The sequence below is a fragment of the Nipponia nippon genome, unplaced genomic scaffold, assembly GCF_047370975.1.
Source record: "Nipponia nippon isolate SJK-2023a ecotype South Korea unplaced genomic scaffold, ASM4737097v1 scaffold_3, whole genome shotgun sequence".
NCBI lineage: Eukaryota > Metazoa > Chordata > Aves > Pelecaniformes > Threskiornithidae > Nipponia > Nipponia nippon.
The window spans coordinates 67728812-67743058 of record NW_028262347.1 but is presented as its reverse complement, the minus strand read 5'-3'; the positions used below and the strand labels follow the sequence as shown (position 1 = coordinate 67743058).

Here is a 14247-nt window from a genome sequence, read left to right as displayed (position 1 = left end):
AGTTTGGGGGTTTGTGTAAATGAGCTGCAAGTACATTATTTAATCTTCTGCACAGAGAGGAGTTGGGGCATTAATGAAGCAAACTCTAATTAAAACTAGATGGCTGACGGTTATTAGTGGCATCAGTTCTGACAGGATTTATCTCATTTAGGGAAATGCCTGATCATGGAGGGGGAAAAGAAAGAATAAACCCCAGCTGGTTTATCAAATTCACCACAGCACCACTTGTGACTGGCTGTCCATTCAGCGGGGCTCAGGAGAGCTCCACAGGGAGCCCCTGTGTCCCAGGCTCTCCCATCAGGAGCCCTGATGAGCTTATCTAGGGATATGCCTGGCTCACCAGGAACTGATTGCCTATTCAGGCTGTCTGACCCACATACTTCAGTCTTGATTGACTTTTGTTCTGCCTTGGTTCAATGGGGAGCCTGTTCATGATTCGAGCAGGGTGACAAGCTCTGTAAATGATCTGATGAGCTTCTCCGAGCACCGTATTGAGCCACTCCAGAGCAGCACAGCTATCAGCTATGGACATCAGCTCCATGGTGACCTTGTGTTTTTCCCTCTCTGCCATTTTTTTGCCCTCCTCACTGCATTGTATATGTAACTTCAGATATGAAGGAAGCCCATGACTGACTGCAGGACCTGGCAGAGGCTAGGAGGTGTTTTCTGGCCAGCATAAAGCTGACCAGTGAGTTTAATAGTCCTGCATGTGCTCTGCCTTTCTTCTGGCACAGTGTGGGAAGTAGGGAAGCTCTTCTCGCCTGAGACAGTCACATAGAGAGATCGCATATAAAAGCTGCTCTGTTTCAAAAAGCAAGAATTCTGTGTGCCTGTTTCTCACCTTCAAATAGCCATGGTGGCTTCAACCATCTCCATCTCTACATAGAATATTGTATCGCACACAGACAGATTCAGGACTGCTATTGGGGTCTGGAAGCATTAGAAATGGAGAGCATAAGAGAGAGACTGGGGAAAAAAGTAAGGAAAGCAGGAGGCCTGCAGAGTGGGACAAGCTACAAAAGACATAAAATGGACAGGCATAGATCAGTATGAGAAGCCCCTTAACTGGAAGCCCAGATGTAACAGGCTGTAGGGGTCATTGTCATTCATCCCCACTTCTGATTTCGTGGCTCAGACTCATCTTTGGATGCAACTTGCCAAAGTTGTTAAATTACTGAAACAAATGATTGCTTCCTCTTCAATTTGCCTGCCAAACCCCAGGTGAGAAATTTGGTGGTTCCCAGCACAAGGATGGCAGGCAAAGTCAGACTCAAGGGATGGGTAGGGCCTTTGGGAGTTGCTGGGACAAAAGGAAGGCCTGAAGCGTGAGCATGACAAAAACGACCCTAGAGCTTAAGACACTGTAGGAGTGACAGCCTTGTAGGATAAGAAAATGCTAGAAATTAAGGGAACTGATCAGAAATAAGATGGAGGCTGGGACAAGAATGGGGCAGGGTCAAGGATCAGGGTATGAAGATAGGACACTACGGCAAAATTGAGCTTCGATTCAAGACAAAATAGAGCACATAACCAAAACTCCCTCTCTCCAGAAATGCAAGGGAGAGGTGGCTGTCCCTACCACAGAAACCTCTGCTGCCTCCTCCTCTTCCTTGCCAGCATCTCCTCATCTGCCACGGAGGTGCAGCTGCAGATGTCCCACAGGGCTGTCACACAAACTTTACCAATGCTTAAAAGCCCTCAGCACAGACATCATGGGGGTTAACCCTTCCATCTTCATACACAAATGGGTAGGAGGGATCCTGCTTCTTTACCCTGTCTCCAAGTGTGGCTGAACCCTACTTTTGAACATACACACACACCCCTCTGTTCTCTTCACAGTTGTCCAGCACTCACACTTTTCCTTGGAAGGAAATAAAAAACCACAGTCTGCTCCAGTGAGCAGAACAAACAAGAGATATAATTTTAAAAATGCTGTAGCGTCACTACTGCAATTCAGATGTCCAGTTCTGTCCAGAGCCCTCCCTAGTAACTCAGGCTTCTTATACAGATGCCAAAGGTCAGATGTAAAAGTCTAGCAGTGTGATGAGGGAAATCTTTGAAGAGAAACCTGTTTGCTGTTGACAGAAGGGTGATGAGGCGTGAGAAAAAGGAGTAGGTCTGTGAGATGGAGATGTAAGAAATTGTGAGAGGAGAAGGAGATGGCAAGAACAGAGGGACAAGGCCGAGCATGGAAGCTATATGCAGTATGTACATCTCAAGTATTTTTGAAGCTCCTTGGACCCCTTGGTCTCGGCAATGATGTCATTCTCTGATGAGGGAGAGCTATGACAATTGCTGGTGTACCCACACCTGGCTGCACTGGATGCAAGTTGGTAAGAGTTAATATTACCCGTCTATAACTGTCCTTCATTGGCAAGCTCAGACCATTTCAACACATGTAAAACTGCACCCCCCACCCTGTCTCAGGGTTTGAGACAGAACCTTGAGCTTGTTTGGTGACTTTCGCTGTAGTTCAAAGGTTATGGGTCTATACTGGTGTGTGTCCAGGCACCTTATATTGTGGGACAACTAATTTGAAGGAGAAGAGTGAAGCATGCGTATGTAAGTGTCAAAGCAATGCAGAAAGGTAAGAAAAGGTACAAGCGTGGATGTGCGTTGATGGAAGTAGATGTTTGAACAGAGGCTGAAAGTATGTTTTTGGAGGCTCATGGGTGTGTGTGGCCAGAGTGGGTTTCTGAGCAATTACACAACAGTATGAACAGTAATCTCTAGGAGGGAAAAGAGAGGGGCAGCAGTGCTGGGGACATGGGACATAAGGGAGGATGGAGGAGGACGGGCATGTATAATATGTGAGTTTTTCTGGGACAGGAAGATTAGTGATGGATGATAAGGAAGTAGGGGATGGAAAAGAAAAAGTCTTGCTGGCAGCAATTTCCCACCTTGGTGAGGAGTCTGGAGATGAAGGCTTCTGCTCTGCATCAGCTGCTGGGCAACAGAACTGGTGTAAAACAGTTTCATTCCTGTAAGAAAAAACAAACCATAGCAGGTCAGTGTTTTAGCTCACTCAGCAGAAAACTCAAGGGAGAATGTCTTTCCCAGGGCTGTTCCAAGGGGACAGTGACTCCCAGTGATGTTGACAGAGAAATCTGATTATTACATGAACGTTTTGCACTCTGAGGTGGGGAGCAGGGGAGAAGGGGGTTGACAATTCTATTCCCCTACCTTACCTGTCCTGCTGCTGATGTCAAGCTGTAGAGAATGGGGCAAAAGCACCTGAACAAAAAGTTTTCCTTCTATCAGTATCTGTCTCATGATCCCGTACATCTCATGAAAAACAGTTTTGCCTGTCTCTAACTTTTATTTCTTTTGGGACAGAAACATCTCCTTCGATGTGTTTTCTTAGATATGTTTCCTATACATTGTAATGCAAAGAAGTTGATTTTATGTTGACAGTGGCTAAATTAACTCTGCAGACATTTCTCCTGAAACCTCTCTAGAGCACAGCAATAGCCTCAGCACATCAGCACTGGGCATTACCAGAAATAGTAGCGGAAAACTGACAGGACAAGCACAAGTAGGAGGGCTGAGATCATACAAGAGGAAAAGATCAAAGCAAAGAAAAGCAAAACCGTAAGAAGTAACAAACCTGAGCAAAACAGGAAAACAAAAGGCTAAAAATGCATTTATTAGGTCAGAAAGACAAAAGAATTCATCCAAAGGAAGAAATCCTAGACCAAACTTCCAAAACTGCTCACTAATCTTGAGTGACTTGTTTCTGGATCCCTTGTCTGGAACCATTTGTAAGGAGCCTGTTTTTCAGGGGTGCTGGACACTTATCACAGCATTGGAACCCAGTAAGAGCTGCTCAGCACCTCTGAAAATGAGTTCCTTTTAGGATACATCCAGGGAGGCCCTTGAGGTGTCATAGGCAGCACAAATCAACAGCCAATTTTGAACACACTGACCTTCATCAATGAAAAGGAGTCACTAAAAAGAGACACAGTGTCAAGGGGGGAAAGTACTAGGGGAATGGAAAACAAAATGAGAGGAGGAGAAGAAAAGCAGGGGAGATAAAGCAGGCTGAACCCTCAGATGGTATAAAATCACCCTGGTTCCAAGTCAGTGGAACAGCACTTAGAGCTCTGTTCTCAGTGCTACTGCGGAGACCCAGGGCTCAAATGGGGTCATCTCCTTTTAAAAATATTTTTACAGCTTCTAACCCAGACATAACCAGTAAGGCTAAGTCTCCTGGCTTGTCGTGGAGTCTCAGATTCTTCCAAGGGCCCTGCCACACTTTCTGTCACTCTGAAATGTGAAGCTTATCACCTTTGTCTTTCTGAAAATCTGACAGAAACGGCCACAAAGGTAGCTAAATTACAGACAATGATGACACTGTTCCCAGGCACCTCCGTCCAGCCTCCCAGCTAGCTTAATATAACAAACTGCTTAGTTCTTCCACTTCCTTGGCTTCCAGTGCATTCTCAAAAGGAATCTTGCCTTAGAAACAACAGGACTGGCAGGAGCAACACAGCAGGGGGATGATGAAAGCGTTAGCTTTACCTCACTGACCTCTGCCCATGCCCTCAGTCCCTGCCTGTGACATGTGATCTGTTGGAAAAGAGAGGACATGCTTGTGTGACACATCAAATTCATCTCCTGGTCTTCTTCCATTTCTGTAACTACGCAGCTCACATCCTTTCTCTCCTGCCAGCCTGGCTATTGCTCGTTCTCACTGTGTTGTTTCTAATTTAAACTTCTCAGGTGGCAAGAACCTATCTGACTGGTGTGTCCATAAATTACTTGTGTTGTCTTTTCACTGAAGCAAGTGGTGGGATCACATTTGAGTCTATGTTCAAGCAGGCTCACACAAATACTCCATCTCCTACATCTTGTCACTCTGCTTCCAGCTAGAATCTGTCAGGAATTTTCTGGTAAAGTTTTGGTTTTGCATGAAAACACTGATTCATCAAATTTAAACTATCTCATGAAAGCACCTTGGGTTTGACAAAGATTCTTCAAATTACAGGGCTTTACCTGGATTTCCTGGCAGGCTGCTGGAGGGCCATGCCTCCATATCCCATATCTCTAGTGCAGCCAGGCCGTACAAGTAGCCCCTCCGAGAGGGGACATCAGGTTTTCCACCCGGCTCTTTGTTCTGCCCAGCTTCCAAAGCAGCAATGCTGGGAGCTGGCTAGCCCAAAAGGTGTGGAGCACCTCTGTTGGCTTTCCAGAGCAGCCCTGGAGTCACGGACATCGTCAGCTGCAGTGTGGAAAGGCACGAGGTGCTCAGGTGATTCAGCAACAGCCAGCATTCATTCTGAGGAGCATGCTTGGTTTCAGAAGTATTATATATTGACATTTCCTACTGAATTTCATCTCTACAGGAACAGCTGGGAAAAAAGGGTCTACTTCCAGATAAAAGAAACAACATATTTTGAAATCATAGAATCATTTAGGTTGGAAAAGACCTTTAAGATCTGTAAACTTAACACTGCCAAGTCCACCACTAAACCATGTCCTTAAGCACCACATCTACCCGTCTTTTAAATACCTCCAGGGATGGGGACTCAACCACTTCCCTGGGCAGCCTGTGCCAGTGCCTGACTACCCTTTCGGTGAAGAAATTTTTCCTAATACCCAACCTAAACCTCCCCTGGCGCAACCTGAGGCTGTTTCCTCTTGTCCTATCCCTTGTTACTTGGGAGAAGAGACCGACCCCCACCTCGCTACAACCTCCTTTCAGGTAGCTGTAGAGAGCAAGAAGGTCTCTCCTCAACCTCCTTTTCTCCAGGCTAAACAACCCCAGCTCTCTCAGCCGCTCCTTAGAAGACTTGTGCTCTAGACCCTTCACCAGCTTCCAAATGGAATCTTCCAAAAAATGGACACCCCAAATTTCAGCCATTTCTAATCTCAACGCTTCCCTAAATGAACTACACCGTTCTCTGCTTTTATTTGAACAGCAGATGCACCACTCCAATTCCTAATTACACATGAAGAAAGCAAACAACAGGGAGGGAAAACATAGGGAAAAAGAGGAAGGAACAAGGACAGACAAAAAACTGAGAAATAAAAGCCTGTATACAGATGAAATGCCTTGCTAGTTAATTATCAGGATAAAAACACGGAGAAAAGTAAAGGAGAAACAGGGAAAGGAAGAGTGTTGTGAAGCTACAGGACTTCAGGCTCAGTCTCCTGTGGGCGTTTTAAGAAAAAACATCTCACAGATACTCTTCGGAGAATCAGTATGCTCTGAGCACGGCAGCTGCACGGTCAGCTGTTGACTCTGGTTCTCATGATTTCTCATGTGTGTTTAACACTAAACTTGGGTAATTTCTGCCCAAACCAGAGTCCTCTTGAACCTCTGAGATCCCAAGATCTCTGGAGTAGTTGTGTACCTTACATACTACTACCAGATGTTGATCATGTCCACAGGCAGAAATCTGCCTCCAGGGCATTTGGGATCCTTGAGTCCCGCTCCGGGGGCCATGACTCCCATGGAGAAGCCACCAGGGAGGTGGTGAGAAGCAGGCACTGCCTGATAGAGGTAAATATATGAGGTGTAAATGGGTTTTCCAAGACTGTGCTGAAAGCTCTTCCCCTGACTGGGGGCAGGGAAGGATATCTTATTATTCCTGTTAAATCTGAGCTCCCCAAATGCCCAAGAGCAGTTGGAGCTCTGAGTCTATTTACATTCTTCTTTTGCAGCTTGCTTCTCTTTCTCTTTTGTCCTACCCAGGCATACAGCACAGGGACTGGGTTCTACCTTGGAGGCTATCCCTGTTCATTTCCCTCTTTCTTTCCATCTCTTGATCCTGCATATGTCTGTTATTTTGCAAATCCATGCCCTCACCTTTGCAACATAGCATGCATAGCCCAGACAGGAGCTGGGAGAGGGTTAACTTGCTATGGAAGAAGTGGACCTGTTCCCACCTTGAAGAGGGTGTATTAATTGCTGTCTGGACAAAGCAGCTCTCATCTGGGTGGAAAAGGCAAGTGTCCTAGGGCCTAACTATCACTTCTAAGCCTAAAGTAAGTGCTCTAGGAAAGCAGATGTCTTCTTAACTGTGTGAAGTCTTCAGGTAAGATGTTATTTTTGTTGCTGTGATTCAAGAGGGCCTGGCTGGGTTGTAATGGCTGGTGGCTACCTGGATTTCATTCCCCTGTGGTGTTGTCATCAACCTTTGCAGCTTCAAAGTGAGTCTTGATATATTTAGTGTCTGTCTGAAGTCAGTGTAAGACTTTTGATGGTATTTTTTTTTCCTTTCTGTGCTTTCTTTTTATTTTGTTTTTAAACAAATCTTACTTCATAAGTCATAAAGGCTACATAAAACTTGAATGTGCAGCCTCTGAGGAGTTAAACACTAGAAGGCCTAAGGCTTCTTTTGCCTTTGAAAAACAGTGAGGAAGGCAATGTGTCGTCAATCCAGTGACAGTTGATTCAGACTCATTACTTGGGAAGAGAGATGATTTCTCTGTTCTGTCAGGATACTGTTGAACTGTTCTGTTTCCAATTTATTGCTTTAAAAACACACAAATTATTATCTCTTGGGCTGCACCCTGATGAAAGCTTGGAAGGGAAAATCCAGCAAGAAGAAAAGGTTTTTCTGGGTGAGTGAAGAGGAGCTGGGTGGTACAAAAGAGGAAGAGGCTAACAGAGAGGAGGAGGCGTGCCGAAGGGCCTATTGAGGTAAATGTTGCCAGCAGTATGTGAGTTGTGTGGGGAGGAGCAAGCATAGATGCAAAAGAAGGACTGGGAACAGCCTGAGCCTGTCAGTGCCTTGCTCCGTCTAGCTGGGACGCATGCTCCGGAGGCAAGGATTTGACAGTCCAGACCTATCTTAAATGCAGAGAAAGCTATGCTTGGCCCAGCAGTAACCCATGCTGTCAATTGAAACGTTAGCCCCCTCTCCTCTGAGAGAAAACAACTGACTGAATTTTATTGAGTTGTCTTTTACATTGTTCCTGACAAGAGGTATCCTCCAGCCAGCTGCCTGCAGCCTCAATGGGGGTATCTGTGAATGAACTGTCCGGCCACAGCAATTCCTGCTCTGTGATGAACTTTAGAGAGGTCTGTGTGAAACCTCCTGGCTAGTACAAGCTGTCTAGTCAGCTCAGGAGTTAGCTCTACCTTTCTGGTTTCTCAGAAAGTTGGACTGTGCTGCAAAGGGGCCCCCTGACTCATGCTGCCTTGATCTTTACAGCTATGGATCCCAAAGAGCCAAGCCTCTTTTCTCTTAAAAACGGGTGTTGTAGAGGGTCCAAGAGTTGAGCTCCAAAAATTGGAAGTCTCTGTAGCTACCTAGATTGCACAACACAGGGCCAAAGGAGTGCAAACTTTCCTAAAATTGCCTTAATGCTGTATCTTCCCTTTGAACAAGTGCCTGGGGCTTTATGTTCATTCAGTGTTGTTGCCCATCCTAACCATCAGTGCCCACTAGTTTAGCGCTGATGACAGCTGTCCTGAAATAGAGATGCCTGTCTGCTGAGAGCTGTATTATGGTAAACAAGTCTAACCCCTTTTTCTTCTTCTCCTGCCCCCTGCAAAAGCAAACCCCCAACCCAGACAGCATATGGAAAACGGTGGTGCTCCCTGCTCTCCAGCAGTCAGCTTTAATTAAACAAATAGCCAGTGTAGTCTCTTCCCATAGATAAAGAGCAGCTCTGTGTTTTTCTGCATGAATGATTTAGACTATAAGAAATGCCAAAACAAGACAGAATGAAAATTGCTCTCACTATGAGTATACAGAGTGTGCTTCTCTCTAACATGCTGCATCACCCCTGCATCTCACCGTGACTGCTGCCCTGGTCAGTTATGTAGGATAGCTGGCGTGGCCCCTACTGCAGGAACAATGAAGATCACTGGGTTCTCCAACTTGCTTAACCTCTGTAGCCTGGTGCTTGGGCACTACTGACCTGCATGTTCAGTAGCCTTGCCCCTGGCCCAAGCGCACATCAGTTCTTAGAAATCTGACAATGCTGAAAGGCAAAGGGTGAGCCCTCAATGCAATGAAAGGCAAATGGTGAGCAATGTTCTATCAGTAAATAACTAGTCCAACTCATGCAGCCTTTCTGGTTTCTCTTTAAAACTCCACGTTTTGAAGAAATGCTAGAGGCTTTGACCAAAAATCGTTGTTTGTAGTGCTGGATATCTCAGCTTTCCTGGAGACTTTTGCTACTTGTCTCTATCTTGCATTTTCTTTGATAGCTGCCAAGAGAACAGATGGAGTCACAGAAAATCATGGCCTAGAAGGGGAAGATTAAAGGCAGAAAGAGTCAAAGGAGAACTGAATTAATCTCAGATGAAGTTTTACTGGCTGTTATCTTTCCTAAGGTGAGGACTGGAGAACCACAAACAGGAACAATTTAGCAATGTCAAGTTCATGAAAGGCCGGTTGCACGGTCTTCTGACTCCCCCAAAATGTATAGCTCAATGCTACCTCTACCTACCAATGGAGCTGTGGCACAACCTAGCTAAGGTTAGCTGCAGGCCTTACTCCTTCTGTCATCTCCCTCCTGTGCTAGATCTATTTCTGACTCCAGTCAACCTGGAACTCAGAGTTGAAGCGAGATCTGAAAGACGCAGTGTTTCCAAAAGAGTACCTTCTAGCAGCTAGCCGTTTCTCCTCCGGTTCTTCATTCTTTGTTCCAAAATACCCTCACTAAAACTTTCTAGCTGTCTTAATTACTCATCTCAATTGTAGGTCATTAGACTGGTGTTTTGGAGGGAGTTGAGCATGGGCAGAGTTTATGTTATAGGGAAACCATACATGATTAAAAATAAATTCAAGGTAATTTCTGGAATTTAAGTCCTTTAACTCCTTGTAAGTCTGATGGCCTCCTCATTGTTATGGGATACTGCTGATGGCAAGAATCTGATAAGATTCAGAGAGGAACTGGACATTTTAAAGACTATGCTATGAGAATACTTAATGCAGATCCTTCCCAAAGCCAATGTATAGGACTCAAACTTTTCAGCATTAGAAGGTGGCTTTTACAGGTGTCCCATGGCTATCTACTGTGACTCTTCTTGCTCTTCCCTCTTGAACATCTGTTGTTGGCTATCTCTGAAAAACAGCTACACAAAGCAGATTCACAAATCTGACCGTCTGAGAATTCCTGTGTTAAAGGGCAAGGGTCTTAGTAGCCACAATACTGAAGTGTAGGACTGCAACAAGACTGAAACTGTAATTTTGTTTTACATTTCCAGTAACTACAACAATCCCAACCTGAGTGTCCCTGGGATGCAGCTGAGGAACGGACTGATTTGGTAATCTTCTCTTAATTGTCAGAGACTTCTGTATTCAGTCAAAAAATGTTCCAGTATTAATCCCCAAAGAGGAGAATGAGCCTGAAGCAGTCTGGAGTCAGATTTGCATGGTAGATTGATGAGGATGAAACTACAACAAATGAAGCACGGGGAAGAATTGAGCAAAAGCTGACAGGAAGATGATTTGGACTTTTTGTGTGTTGACCCAACAAGCTCTTACTGACACCTTTAAGCTACTTTTTTTTTTACAGCTGTAGATTTACTTTGCTCTCCAAGTCATCACTGCCTCAACTCCCTCATCAGAAACATCCTCTCAAGTGGCAGTGACTATCCTTAGTCCTTTAGCTATCTGGAAGGTCAATGCCATATTTGTAAAGGGCTTGCATATCCCACTATAGTATATGCAGAACCACTTTATATCTATCTGTTCCATTGACTCTGGTCTGTTGCCTACAGGAGTAGATGTTCATAATGTATCTATGTGCAGAGTGCCAGTTACATCACCCAGATCTAGGATTTTCTTAACTTATTTCAGACCAGCTCTAGCTCTGCCTGTAACCCTTCACAGGCTTAGATATCTAATTAATTGTATGAAAAAAACTGAAGGTGTGTCTAGATGATGTCTAGATGCCAGCATGTAACTACTGCCTACAAAAACAAATTGCTGAAGAAACCCCCTGCCAGTGTCAGCATGATGGATGAATGTATAGCATACACATACATGCCCAGCCTTGCCAGGATGCATGGTAGCTCTTCTTTCAGTCCACTTGAGTGCTTATCATTCCACAGCTCTTTCTTTAGCATTCTCAGAGCTGTTCTTCCTTCTTCCCTCCTCCTCCCCCCCAAGTCATGCTGGGAGGAGTGAAGAGGGGAGAACTTACCAGGAGCATCTATTCTCTCTGCTTGCCTGCCAAAAAGGAAAAATCAAATATGTTTTGTAGTCTGGAACTTGGCCTGCCTTGAACACCTCATGAGCGTTGGAGAGAATGTGTTCTTCCATGATGTTTCTCTAGAAATTTGATGATCAAAAGATCAGAGCTTATCCTCTAAAACCTACTTAGCACCTGCCTAACCATCATATTGTTTCTTGGTACACATTCATTTTAAGTCATACATCCTTTGTATAGCATTACTATAAATTTGTTTTTCTTGTGCTAGGGGATAGGATGAAGGCGGGATTCCCATTGATAGAGTATTTCCAGTGCCTCACCAGAATATGTTGATTTTAGAGACCCTATAAAATATCTTAAAACAAATTCACCTCGGTAGTATAAAATACCATATGCATACACTACTGTTTGGAAAGTGAAAATTCAATGTGACATGCTGACGCAAATGTGTGTCTTTGAGCTATTGTGGGTTCTTCAGAACAGCACAGCTTGGAAGGGTAAGCACAAGGCACCGTGCTGAGGAAATGGAATTTCCTGTGTTGGAGGAAGAAGATCTGAGCCAATGCTGCTGTGATCTGATCTTTTTTTGGTTAACTAGTTGGGTGACTATAACAGATATGTCAAATATGCCATTCATTTATCACCATCTGCTTCTAAGGATGGAGATATTAATGCCATATCTTCCTGAACAGTTGGCTTCTCAGCTTACTTTAGTCCATATATGGGGCAGGCATTTCCCATGTACATCCTCACTCTTACCTTGAAGAAATTCTTGGGGAAAAGTGTGGGCATGACTGGCAGATGAGTGCATGGATTTCGGAAAGAATTTGGGGTGTTTTGCACCAACTTCAGTGTGAAGAACATGACTGGTGGACACACGTGTGTGGATGTGTACCAAAAAGGGTCTGAGCATGAAGCAGTAGCGTGAGCTGGCATTCATGGGCTTAGAGTCAGAGTCAGCAATGTGTCTGGGAGATGGTGAAAATGAGCTGTGGCCTCTTGTGTTCTGGCTCAGTGGGGTCTGCTCCTCTGCCACAGACCTAGACACTCTCTTTTGTCTTGTTGGTGAGAGGCTACTTCACAGAAATTTCCTTACCCGAGGATCTAGGCTCCAGCCATCACTAGCAAGAGTGAGGAAGATTGGAAAGATGTCACTTGTGGATTCACTGTATTCAATGAAAATTGTTGCTGACAAGTCCATTTTGTTACCCAGAAACACTTTAAGGAAACCTAATCTATTTGTTAAGCCTACAAGGAGTGGTTGGGCTAACTGCCAGATTTCCCCTATGTGCTAGAAAAGGGCAAGAGCAGAACAAGGAACTTCAGCTGGAGGGGGAGAGTCCATCCTGGCTTTTGGGTCCAGTCTGCCAGATAATGTCCTTGTGACAGCCAGAAGGAAAGTCTGGGGCCAGCTTTTGGACCCACTTCCAGCACTTCTCATGCTAGGTGGTGCATTACTCTTTGTGCAGTTTTGTGGCTCTTGGTGCTTCAGCTACAGTGGGATGAAATAACTTACTTAACGTGAACTAAGGATGATACGCTCACTCTCAATTATCTGTGGACTAACTTCATTATAACCAGAGTCAGTCTAGGTGACAGAAATTGTCCACAGGAGGAAACTTAAGATTAAGTATCTACTGTACAAAGAAAATCTGATCCTTAAAGCAGTAAACATAATGTATTGCATACACATGCAGTGCCTTAATAAAAGGCAGCAGCCTGAAGTGATTTGGAACCAATACTCAACTGGGATGAAACAAAACATTCATATGTGGGACACGTGGATAGCCTGGGAGAAGCTAGCATTGCTGAAAGCTCTCTGTAGAGGGGTATTTGTATCTCTGATGTAGCTATGTTGGTGTCTCTTATAGAATTACTAGTTGAGGAAATACTCTTTGGGTTTACGGGGGATGCTTCTCATGCTCTCATGTTTGCCCAGCAGAAGCGATTCACTCAGAAGCTTCTCTTCTTGCTATTAATTTCTTTCCTAAGGCACAGTAGAAACAGGGATGAGCGAAATGATTGTACTTGCTAAGCAATTCCCAGGAAGAAACTTCCAGGGTGGAAGAGAGTTTGTCATCGGCTGCTAGAGGGGTTGGGGGGGCTGCCTCTCCTGAAATGTCTTTGAATCACATGTCAATAAGGAGTCCATTCACTCCATTTAAATTGGATTTCTCTCTTCCAGAGGAACATCAGCCACATAAAGCATGGCTGTCTGCTAATTGGATTGGTGCTTTGTACGCACTAAGAGGAAGAAGGTAAAGTGGCCATGACGGGAGGGAATGCTGTGTGTTGGATTATGCAATAGCCCGATGTGCACCACCAGTCTTGTTTAGATCCTCTGTCAAAGGTGGAAACAGTTGAGGACTTATTGTGATAGCCAAGTCACAACATCATTTGCTCTGGCTTGCTAACAGGGTGAATAGTGGTACTCAGGAAAAACAGCTACTGTATAAAAGAGCAATCTGATATTCTAAGTGTATGTGCACAGCTAATCATGTGGAAGGGATCCTCCAGTGACACATGCAGCACTCACTGGGAGTGAGCAGAGGTTTAGTAAGTTGTAGCCAAAACTATACTTTGGATATCACAACTAGGAAGCTGCTATGTAAATCTGAAGCATGTGTGAGGGGGAGTTTGTGTAAGTTCCTGAAATCATTTCAATTAAATAATTACCATAAACAGAAGTTGTATCAATTAATTTCTTAATGGAAAGATGGTATATTAATACAAAACTACTTTTCCAAGACAACATGTGACCTTTTCCAAGACAGCATCTCTTACTTCCAACTATCTTCAATATCATCGTTTCTTTTAAAGGTTATATATGTAATGGAATAATTACATGTCTGCAAATGCATGCTGATAGCGACCTTCTGTAGCTTTGAAACATCTTTTCATACCTCTTCTGTTTTGTACTATACAAAGGCCCTTTCTTCTTTGTTCAAATAATAGATTTATAACTCCATAAAATGGAAATAGCTGGCAAAAGCTCATTTTTAATTACACTGATGAGCATTCTTCAAATCCCCTCCAGTTCTTCATATAATAATTATAGTTTGTCAGCCTAATACCAATGAGTACGTGGTCCTCCTAAAGCGATCCAGAACTAGCGCTCTGCCTGAATGC

General features: G+C 44.3%; 1 protein-coding gene across 6 annotated transcripts in view; it reads right to left on the bottom strand.

Annotated features, from left to right (window-relative positions):
• IQSEC3 (IQ motif and Sec7 domain ArfGEF 3) overlaps positions 1 to 14247 on the bottom strand; it is a 109054-nt gene that overhangs the window by 57028 nt on the left and 37779 nt on the right. For all 6 annotated transcript variants that reach the window (XM_087766651.1, XM_087766650.1, XM_087766653.1 and 3 more), the window contains exon 2: positions 2901 to 2981. In XM_087766651.1, the coding sequence (XP_087622777.1) occupies positions 2901 to 2981 (81 nt within the window). The remainder of the gene's footprint in view (positions 1 to 2900; positions 2982 to 14247) is intronic.